This window comes from Pipra filicauda, unplaced genomic scaffold, assembly GCF_003945595.2.
Source record: "Pipra filicauda isolate LSUMZ 115617 unplaced genomic scaffold, ASM394559v2 scaffold135_size2527700_pilon, whole genome shotgun sequence".
NCBI classification, from domain to species: domain Eukaryota; kingdom Metazoa; phylum Chordata; class Aves; order Passeriformes; family Pipridae; genus Pipra; species Pipra filicauda.
Genome location: NW_024103829.1, coordinates 1,380,193 through 1,391,992, shown reverse-complemented (window position 1 = coordinate 1,391,992; position 11,800 = coordinate 1,380,193). Strand labels below are relative to the sequence as shown.

General features: G+C 38.0%; 1 protein-coding gene across 1 annotated transcript in view; it reads left to right on the top strand.

Moving 5' to 3' along the window:
* The first annotated feature begins 1,556 nt into the window (after positions 1-1,556).
* The window catches only part of PALMD (palmdelphin), a 49,803-nt gene continuing 39,559 nt past the window's right edge, over positions 1,557-11,800 (top strand). The window contains exon 1 of the mRNA XM_027740765.2: positions 1,557-1,764. Within this exon, the coding sequence (XP_027596566.2) occupies positions 1,721-1,764 (44 nt within the window). The 5' untranslated portion in view covers positions 1,557-1,720. The remainder of the gene's footprint in view (positions 1,765-11,800) is intronic.

Genomic DNA, 11,800 nt, shown 5'->3' with positions numbered 1-11,800 from the left:
TTGAATAAAGGAGTTGATATTCAAGTCACAGTTAAAGACTACTCTTTTAATCTCATTTGAAATTATTTCCTTACTAGTATTTAAAGTATTTTTCTTATTTTTTTCCGAAGGCAAATAACTAGGGCAACATATGCATGAGAAGCAAAAGATTTTTAGGCGTTCTACCTGGCCGAGTAAAGAAAGGACACCTACAAAACTATATTTTCAGTTCTTTTGTATTTATGTGTGCAAAAGATGGGAAGAAGTCAAGAAGGATAGCTAGGAGGTGGTACCATGACAGAGTTCACTTTCAGCTCTGCTGGTAGGAGGTCAAAACTCAGTAACTGATGAGTCTCGTAAATCAGCAGCTCCTCCGCGTAAGTAAGGAGCAGACCTTATTTACAGCTGGTAACCTTGCACAGCAGGAGTTACCTCTGGGAAACGGGGCACACTGCTGGCAGAACAAAGCTTGGATCAGCCAGCACAAGCCTTGTAGACTTGGTCACAGATTGCCACACAGCTAGTGTTTCTGTGCCACCCAAAGCCTGTGCCAACCTACTTTTACTTCTATTACAAAACACAAAACAATATCCCAGCTGGCCTTTGAATATTTCCACGTTGCCAAAATGGAAATAATTAAAAAGACCATATCTTTCTGTTGCAGTTCAAAGATTTACATATCAGGTTCCCCAACCCCTGAAACCTTCAGCGCAAGGGGCAATGGCCCTTCACATTTCTGTCCTGTTACCAATTTCCCCATTTCCTTAACTCTTTGTTCCTGACATATCTGCTTAGGGAAGCAGCTTTTCCAGATTTTTCAATTTGTCTAATATACTGCTTGAATATTTGAGAACGCATATTCCTCTGGCCAAACCTTTGCAGATTTGATGTAGATATTCTCTGTTATGGAAGTGCATGCTGCACTCTGAGATATGGCCCAGGGGCAAGTATGGCACTCTGTCAAAAACAGAGATATGTTTCCTCTCATTCTTCACATGCTACTAGATGGATAAATCAAGGTGTCATGAAACTTGACACAGGAAAAATCGAACAGGTGCCATGAAATTATTGCTTTCAAAGCAATTTCACATGAAACAAAGCATGAATTGATTACATATCCACTGTAGCATTCTCATTGTACCTCTAAAAAATTTTAGCATTCCTGATCACAGAAGTTCCATTTTAGAATGCATTTGCTGTGATGTTCCTTATTTACTTTGAAACAGTTCATGATATGTTTATAATTTTTGTTAAAAACAACCTTTAGCACCTGTCTAGCATTTTTATCTGTCCCAAAATTACAGTAAATCACAATCTTTACCTCACCTGCTAATTTAGTTAGGCTATGTCCAGAACAAGGGGCCACAATAAATGCCAAAGTGAAGGCTACACCCACTTGTAAATCACACAGTCCCAGGTCTCTCAGTTAGCAAGTTAAATATTTACTAGATTATAACTGACAAAGTAGAACCACAAGTAGGTCCCTTAGATGACAACTGATTTATCAGAGGAGAAGTCTTTAGCAAGTATTCCTTAGCCCACCATGGACATTTCTGAAATAGCAGTCTCCATCTGCTTTTCTTAACCCCACAAAAGAAGGCCAAATTTCGCCTGGATGGATATGTGCAAGAAGAAAGCACAGTAACACAGCATCAAAGGATTTATCATCTCAGCCTGTACTGCTCCCAGTCCTCTACTTTGTTGTCAATTGCAAACTGGGAGTGATAAATGTGACATCAAAATGCAGTCTCACACTTTGGTTTCTGAACACCAACAACAAAAAAGGTAAGGTCACAATTTCTTAAAATCTATTTAGGCTGCATACTGCTTTCAAGAAATGTGTCTATCAAAATCTGTCTTTACATAACATTTTGATTCTGCTCTTTATTCTGCTTTTCTTACTAAAAAAAAATCCTAGTTTATACATCTACAGTTATTGTATGGGTCTGGATTATGAATTTCTGTGCTTTCAGATGTGAGAGGACATGACAGAGAACTACTTTTACGAATGCGCTATACCTTCAATGCATTTGTGCCAGCTCATAGTGGATGAGAATCTATTTCAAAGTTAGAACTACACAAATCTCAAAATATTTGTGTGACTCTGGCTATAGCTGTTCTTGAGAGACAAGGGGGAAATGGGAAGAGAGGATAGAAAGACAGGTGGAGAAGAAAGAAGAAAGGGTTGTCAAAATGTAGTTAAATTTAATCTCATTTTTCTAAACCTGCTTCTGTGATATTAAAGAGTATTAGAGAGTGATTTTGAATACAGTAGTCACTGTGCTGATTTGGTCATCAGCAAAGCAGCAATGCATAGCAATAATCACAGCTTACACAGATACAGATTGCACAGTTCGGCCTTAATTTAAACCAGACTTTTCACTGTCAAAACTAGAATAATTTATTTTAATATGAGAATCTAATTAGCCAGTTCAAGTTTAAACTTCCGTATGATCAGGAAAGGCATCAAAAAGCACTGTGAGGAGAGCCATCACCAAGTAACAAATATAAACAAAGATTACTTCTGCCTTGCTTGGTGCATATTCTTTGGACCTCAGAACTATATCCAGCAATGGATTGCCTTACACATCCGCCACACTGAATTTCCTACTGTCTTATGTGATTACTCCATTATCAGAAGTTGCATTCTCATGAAGCTTATGTCTGACCTAACTTCTCAGTCTCTAACCTCCATAAATTACAATTCCTGCTCATCTTTTCTCACTCTTAAAATTGGTTATTTGACCTTTCAAACACTCCAGTACCTTAATCTTCCCCTTAAGTTACTGAAAAAAGTAACAATCTTTTCTCTCTTGCTTTTCTACATTATATCCTCAGATTGTCCTTTTATTTCAGTCTCCATTTTCTCTGTTGCATTTTACGCCTTCCCTCCTTAGCCCCCAACCTGTCAATGGAATTTGCCTGCACAGACAGAGCTTTTCTGTTACATGAAGAAGACGTTTCACCTGACTGTTTACCTTTCTGTCACAATGTGCTTTAACAGTGAGACTCAGAATATTAATTTCAGGTTAAAGTCTCAAAGAAGAAAATTAGCCACAATAATTTTTGCCTGCTTGTTGTAAATTATAGCCTTCAATATTCATTGTTTTCCATCTGTTTTGGTAGAGACATTTGTCTGTTTTAGGGAAATAAGCAGGTGAATCAGGAACTGATTTAGAAATTACCAAGTTTCTCCCATGCTTTTACTATAGCTGTTGGTGTTCATTATTTCATTTAAATAATACCCATAACATAAAATATGGGGGTTTTTCCTTTAATATGCTAAACTACAAATTAAAGTGTTCAAATGCAGATTACCTAGGAATGTAGAATCTCAGTTCCACTATCAATCAACATACCATGCATGTCACAATAAAAATTGAGGCTTACACAAAGGGATCCAGGCACACTAGGTGAATGGACACAAAGATGAGAAAGGAAAATCAAAGCTGGTTAATGTGGGATGAATTCTAGGACACTTTGCTGAATTACCCACAGGTATGTTTATGTGGCAATAGTTGGTCAATAAATGGACATCAGTATTTTCTTAGGCAAGTGAAGATGCAGCTGTGTACACAGCTCTTGCCAAAAATGCAAAGAGGATATGTAAAGGCTGAAACAGAATGTTAAAGAATGTTAACAATGTTAAAATGTGCTTATAGAAATCATTATCACAAATTTTCTAGAATATTGTAAGCACTCTCATCTCTGCATCTAGGTAAAGGGTTTTTGAGAATTAGAACAGATTTGGGGAAGGGTAAATAAAATACTTTACTCCTTGAAAAAGAAACAATACTAAAATTACTTATTTTAGAAACATCGCAGAAATAAGCAATGTCAGAAACATTAACATCTAATCTGTGTGCATCTCTGTTCAAAAGCAAGGAGGCATTTTATAAAAGTGAAAGGTAGAAAAATTAAAATATTTTACACTCACTGCAGTCAAACTGTTGAACTAGGAGGTTGTTGAAATCTATAATTCAGTATTAAGAGAAGGATAGAGTAGCTATTTCTAGAATTTTCAAGTTCAACTAGATGATGAGCTTTGTAGAATTATTTAATGTTTCCAAATTCAAGCCAATCTTTAATTGCTACAGATCAGATAAGGCCCATGAGGGAAGAGGGAAGAGCAGTTTATTCCTTATCTGCCTAGTGTGACTCTGATAGGTCTTTGTCAGAAGTATCAGGATTGGACTGTGCAGCATTGGCAAAGGGATAACAGACATAGATCCAACTTGGTTCCCTTCTGGGATGGCATTTCAGTTTTCCTAGCCTTGTCAGTAGTCAAATAGTCCAATAGGCTTAACACTCCTGAATGCCCATATTAGAGGGAATAAAGAATTTACATTAACCTGAAAATGCAACATGAATACTTCTGTTCACATTAAAATGTTTATTTAATATATTTTCAAAGTGTGCAGAGTTTCATTTGCCCACATACTAGACTTGTTCTAACGTGCATTGTTTGGGGGTTTTCATATGCAAAGAATCAAGAACATTGTTTTGTTAACAGGAAAACTAACATGGCAGAAAGAGATGCTGTAGTCAGCAAAGGGAGTCAGACACTTTCAAGAAGCAATTAATCTATTTTAGGAATGGCCAAAGTGCCTCTGGAGCCACCTATCCCCACTGAGTGCACAGGGAATTTAATTTCTACCTTACTTTTACAGTGAAACTTGCACATGGAATTGGTAGAATGACATTCTACCACAAACTTCTAAACAATATTAGTATGTGATTACTTTAATCTCAGGATATCAAACTCAACAAAGAACTGCTCTGCTAACTTCCTGTGAGAGGTATGCAGGTTGATGTGAAGATTTTTACTGATTTTGGTTTTAAAAATATCACTTATTTTAAAAATGAAAATAAATCCAACCTCAGGAACAGAGAAGGCTGAAATTAAATTCTGGCAGCTTCAGTCCAAAAAATGGCCATTGTACAGAACGTGGCTATATAGAGCAAAAGGCAGGGAGCAAACAGCAGCGCTGTGATTGCCTGGCACTGTCCATATCACCTTCAGGCTGGGACTTGTGTAAATCAGTCACAACCAGCTATGCAACTGATAGCAAAGTTTATCTGCACACAGAGCAACAGGATGATTTCACTAATTTAAGTACTTGGAAGCAGCAAAGAAAAGGCGTAATAGGTCATGTCATGAAAGTCTGAAGGTAAAAGGGTTCAGGGGAGGGTAGGAAGGCTGGGTACTGAGGGAAGTCTGGACTGACTCAGAGTGACAGCAAAAACAGCCTGTTCCACTGCAGTCTATCAGGGCACACGGTTTCCAGCAGTGCTACACAGCAGGACTCAGTGGTGGTCATCATAGCTCAACACCTACCCAACTGTTTCCAGGTGGTATTTTCTGTAACAAAACAGAGTAACTTTATGGAAGCATTTGAATCAGAGTAAACTCTTACTCATGGAACACGCTCATGCCTTAAGAGAGATGCTTCTATTTGTTTAAAGAAACTTCAAGTTTTGGAATTCCAGGGGGAATTCACAATCTGCTATGGAAATACACTGTCAGATTCTCCAGTACTATATGTTTCCATACATGGCAAAGGACAATGCAATTCTTAGCAAACACTATGTATATGTGGCTATAGGGGTTTTTTTCTACCTATGGTTTTCTACATTTAGCACCAAACTTTCACTTATTATCATTCTGGAAAGTTTTCCTTTGCTTGTGCTAAAGCCAACACAGTCCTCTTACTCCTTTTAATTCCTGCACCCCTTGAAGTACCTTTGTCCATACTGATGACTAAGGAGGTTACAAAAGTCGAGTTTCCCAGGGGCTGGATGGCAAGTGATAAGTGTGAAAGGGAAACCGCTAATGAGCAGCACTTGCCTATTAGTCATTACCTAGGGAGACTCCCACTCCATCTGTTGATTGAGGCACAGTTCAACAGAAAGATTACCCAGATTTGATAAGGAATATTCCCAGCATAGGAAAGACTCATGCTTAATAGACGGTAATAATATTAGTCTAACATTTCACGTGTGTCAAGCAGTGCAAACAGCCTCAAAAATATTTGATTATGGATTCCTTGGGGTATACATTAACTAAACTCAATGGTGCTATGCTGATAGTTTAATTCTCAAATTCGTATGTAATTTTCTACTTTGGAAAAGCCGTGCATGGATTGAAATAGTCAACATAGACCTCTGGACAAATTAAATCATGAGAGAAGAGGTGAATATTTTCCAGGTTTACTTTATAACGCTGTACTTACTTTCTGTCTATAATAAAATCCCTGAAATGAGCATACCAGCAATTTTCAGGCAATTAACAAATATAAGAAAGATTTTGGAGAGATCATTGACACAGCAAGCACCTGACAGGCCTGCCAGTGCTTTCTTATGAAAACAAACACATAGAAGTTACTGCATTTCTTTAACTTCCCAATAGTCTGCTCAGGTCCAGATATCAAGTGATGGATGACTTGTCACACTCTATTCCTACAAAGCAACCATTTTTAGTAATAGTCTATATAAATATGCAAGTAATGTTATAGAAACCAGTACTTTTTGCTATTTTCTTTACTTGTTCTTTTCTGTCAGCTGCTACATGAAAGCTACAGAAAAGCATGCTTCCTCTGTAATATATATATATAAACAGAATGACCATTCAGTAAATAATGGATTTCCATTTCCTAATCTCATTTTAAGATAGGGAGATCACAATATCTTAATATTTAACTGTGAAATCTGGTCTGTCTAAAGCTTGTTACAGAAAGTTGGAATATATTTATATGTCCATTTACTTGTAGCTTAATTTCTGCAGTTCTGTATTCCAATTGAGGCAGTTCTAAATGTGCAAAACTTCCTTAACTATAAAGTTTTCCCATACACTAGGTAAATCTGAGAAACAACTCAGAAGATCAACGTTTTCTACCCTGAACAAAATAGTACTCAATTCTGACTGCAGATTGCAGAAAAAGAATAAACACAACAATCATGCTCTTTTGGGAGGCCTGAAAATGCTGACTAGAGAAAAAAAAGGTTCAAATTTGTAGGATCCTGCATCCCTGTCACAAAAATTACACAAGACCTGTCTTAGGTAGGTTACAGGCATCTCTGTCACTGTGGTTGCACCCATAACACCTGACCACTCCCATTTATAGAACAGGATCAACCTACTAAAAGTATGTCAGGACACAGGCTTGGAGATCCTTGCACTTTAACAGCTGCACGTGGAGGTGGACACGTGGCCCCTGAGCCCAGTTATAAAGTTTCTCCTGATGACTGGAATGGAATTTGGGTGTGATTCCATTCATCTTCAATTCCTCTACCTAGAATGTGATAAGACCAAGCCAACAATTCAGGCTACAGTTGTGCTTCTTACTTAAATGCCTTCTTTTCCTGTTTGCCACATTTCCTTTTTCAAAAGGCCATCCTGTGGGAATAAAGAGCTCAAAAGCCAAATAAAATAATAAATTTTTGCATTTCATGATGACCTGTTTAGAGCACTAATCTTCCTTCACATTCCCATATGTTTTTCCAGCTCATGGCTATTTCAAAGATGTATTTGAGGTCTGGACACAAACAGTGATTTATTTCTATATTTATAAGATCTTATTTCTTTGCATGTAAAGATAACAGACGTTTTCCATTTTCAAATAGATGGCATCACAACTTGCTTCATTCAGAAGAAAGTTTCCACTAGTTTGGAAACAGCTAATGTTGGCAGTGCTAGCTGAGCAAACAGTAAGCTTGAAAACACAGCAGATGTTATATGAAAGAGAAGAAAGTAGGAAAACTAACAAGCATTTGTCTCCAAGCCTGGACATGTCCATCAGTTAGTTTCACTGTGATGGTCTCCCTAAAGCAAGTACTTGAAGGTAGGTATTTGTCTGCTGCATAGACTGGAATGTCAAGTATTTGCAACTTGCTCTAGGTTGCAAGAGATGTGAGTCAGTCCTGTTGAAATCATTATAATGTGATGGTACAGTTGGAGTATTGGGGAAAATCTACCATGGGGATTACCAAGTACAGAAAAAAACCAATTTAACTCTCCAGGAAAAAGCCATCACAAGGAATACAAAAAAGTTGGAGAAAAAAAACTGAACATGGGTTATACTCTTCCTACGGTTGTGGGATCACACAAGCATTTATGCAAACAACTTCTACTGCTTTTTGTATCAGCTTAAGAGGTAGATAAAATCAGTCCCTACATTAAGAGTTAGGGGAAAGGAGAACAAGCATTTTTTTTGTGCTAATGACCTTGACAGTAACCTAGGTCAAAGCCTACAAAGACACCAGGCCTACCATGACTTTTTACACACAGCAGAGAGTATGAGGTAAAGAGACAGCACTCAGATAGCAAAAGGAACCCTTTGAGTCTTTTGGGTATCAGGAGACCTTTAAATGCAGTAATGGAAAAAAAAAAACAAAACATTGTCACTGAAATGCCTTTTACCCTAGCTGACCTGTGTCCTCATCAACCCACAGCATACTGATGGGCCTAAGCAGGATTCTTAATTGTTTCATGAGATTTTTTTTTCCATGTTTCGCTGAAAACTGAGAAAAGGCAAAACCACTTCTTTGCAAATGCATCTTTTGAGCAGGCAGCAGTGTGACTCACGATGAATAATGAAAAGCCACGCTAAACAGTGCATCCATTAGAGAAAAACTCTCAAAAGGGGATTCTCCTGTGAGATTCAGCAGAGTCATTATACTAAAAAGCTTTGGAGTCAGAGGAGTTATAACTGTACTGACTTGAAAGATACCCAAAGAATTAATTTGGCCCTGTTTGTTTTGGTAATGGCTGACTAGCTGAAAATGAAAGCTAAAAGAATTGGGAAACACCAGAGTAATCTTATTTCCTTTTTCCCTAATGCAGCTGGTGCAGAGTTCCAGTTGACTACAAAATACCCAGGATGATGTCTGTCTTGACTGCCATTTGTCCACATGTTGCTGCTAGAAATCAAAGATTTATGTTCTCAAAAAAACTTCTTGGCAGATACTCCCAATGGTGTTGCAGAGTAATTCAATGTACTGAAGCACATTAATGCAGTTTGTCTTTTATTTGGGCAGGGGGCAAATATACTCCTCTATAGATTTAATCCTTAGATGCCATTTCCCATATTTTCTGTCTTGAGGCAACAAGTTTGAACTTGAATCTGCTGACAGTTTTTAATTATATGTTTTGAACTACAAATATTTAATATCTAGGTGCTCTTTGCCTCCTCAGCCCCTGCATGGTAGAGATTACCATGCCCTGGGATTGCTCAGTTAAGTTCAAAAAGAGTCAGCAAATTTCTTGGAAGAAATTTCTTATAATGAGATGAGAATATTTTCTAATTAATCCTTGTATTTCAAGACATTGTTTCGCACAGTAAAACAAAAACTAAACTCTATCAACATATTACTGCATTTAAGAATTAAAATTTAGGGAGGCTTAAACTAATTATGCATGGCTGCTGTTTTGGTATATGCATTGTGATCCATGCAAAACTGAGCATAAAGATGGTCACAGTCCATTCCCTAAGTGGGATTTTTAGTTCAAGTTCAAGAATTTTTGTTTCAAAATAAACACTTTCTTTCCATGAGGTTCACAGAGTACACAGAGATTACCATCTTGAGGTAAGAATTGAACTGCAGTAAGAAGCGATTAATTCCCATCTACATGGAGTTTTTCAAGGGCTGCCAGGTAGAGAATAAATCCAGGTTGTTTATTAATTCTAGCATAACTCTACAACATCTCTCAAAATAAGACAATGATAATGTTCCTTACAAAGTCAATGCTAGGAGGGTAAAGATTGTATTTGTGTCTTTAGAAAGACATACACAAGAAACATTATTTTAGAAAACTACCCCCAGGAGTCTATATATGAGTCAAAACCTACCTTAAGCATGTCACTGAAAATTACTTCCAGCTTTCCAGTCAATTTTGAGCATTACAAGAGTAATGTTCTTTTGCCTGACTCTCTCAAAGCAGATGAGGTGCTAAACTCTTTGGCTGGCCCCTCCTTCAGCCCAAGCTTGCCATATCCCAGTGCATGCTATAAAGAAATTACATTGCACAGCCAGAACCTTTAATAAATTTGATCTCACGAATAATTAAAGCTACTTCCCCCTGACTCCCAGGAGCAAACTTCAGGCTGTAACTCAGGAGATGAAAGCTCTTTGGAACCTCATGCTGCTTGACAGTCCTCAGAGGTGCTCACAAACAGGCCTGATTCTGTGCCCTGTTGGCAGAAACGTGAAGGTTTCACATCAGTTTTAGGGGGCTTAGTCTGGATATGAACTGATGAACAGACATGAGGATCAGGTTCTATAAACTGAGGTTTCATGAATTTCTGTTCTGTATAATTAAGTTCTAGCCACACTGAGTTGTTAGTATTAATTTCTCTATGCTGCAAGCTGGAAGGGTCACAATCAATCACTATGAAGTGTGTGCTAGCACCCACATGGCTCTCAGTCACGGCATACAAGCACCTATGGACACTTCCTTGCCAACATTAGCTTAATCCAGAATAGAAACATGCTAAGGGAATTAGTGCACCCTCAGAAAGAATCATTATCACATCAGGACTTCAAAAGAGGGAGAACTCTCTCAAGCAGTGTCTTTTTGCTCTTGACAGGTTTCATGCAGTCTGATGGTTGTGTCACTGTGTTGTTCCCACACAGCTACTGTGTCATCCCGCATTTACGTGTCAGAACACAACACAGTCCTCTTCCACAGGCAGTGCAGAGCCTGCGAGGGTCTGACTTAACAAGTCTAGAATGTACCCACGCACCACAAAGAGCAGAAATCTACAAGCCCCAGCAGGTTCATCCCGGGAGGAAAGCCAGTTTCTGTGCTTCCTTTTTTGAAAGTGCTTCCTTCACCACAGCTGAACAAGTAATACTAGATGTGCTGCAGGTTAACCTTTCTGGGCTCTTACTTCTCCTACAAACAGTGGTTGGGAGAGGTTTACTCTACTACTGTTTTCACTGATGCCACACAGACTCCTGCTCTATGTCCATCCTATAACTCAATTTCTTTGTCAGAATGAGGTATCAGCTGAGCAAGCCCTGCCTCATTCCCAGCGTGGGAGCTGAACTGCTGATCAAAGAGCTTTGAAGCTGTGTTATTATATACCTGCCGAAGGCCAGACGAAAAGCCAAACTATAGATCACGAAACTGCTTCTTCAGCAACTTACTTTCTTATGTATCAGTTAACTTCTTTTCCTAGTGTTCATCATCAGTCTCTGATCCGTGATCTCTTCCCTGGTTTATGTATTCTTGATGTTCTAATTATAATGTGTTCAAGCACGATCTATTTGAATGTTTCCAGAGATACACCTATAAGTTAGTCACTGACATGAAATAGTACCAAAAGTAAAATGAAACCAAATTAATCAAAAGCAAGTAGTGGGATTACTGCATGCTTTCATAATTTTTTCTTTTTCTGGTCTTAAATACTTTTCTGGGGTTAACTTCCCCTCATCTTGCTCACTGTTAATACTATAGCCCAGAGAAATCTCACACTATCAATGAGCACTCATCAGAAACTCTCATATTTTGTGTATTTGGGACCATGACCCACTATGCTCTACCTTTCCCATTAAAATTTGTAACCTTTCAGGTAGTGAAATGCTCTGCATCTTTCCCAAACTGGAAGGTATGGTTAGAAAAAAACACTATAAATACCATAATCCAGGCTATTGTCCAGAATAAATACAGACAACTGAGTCAAAAAAGGAGTTATCCAGTAACAGCTAAAGTTAAGAGAGCAGGAGGTTAAGTAATTCCAGCTAGTTTTACATGAGCTTTGGCACAATTCAATCATGTTATATTATTTAAAGTACATTAAATACATGTTTTCTAACACAC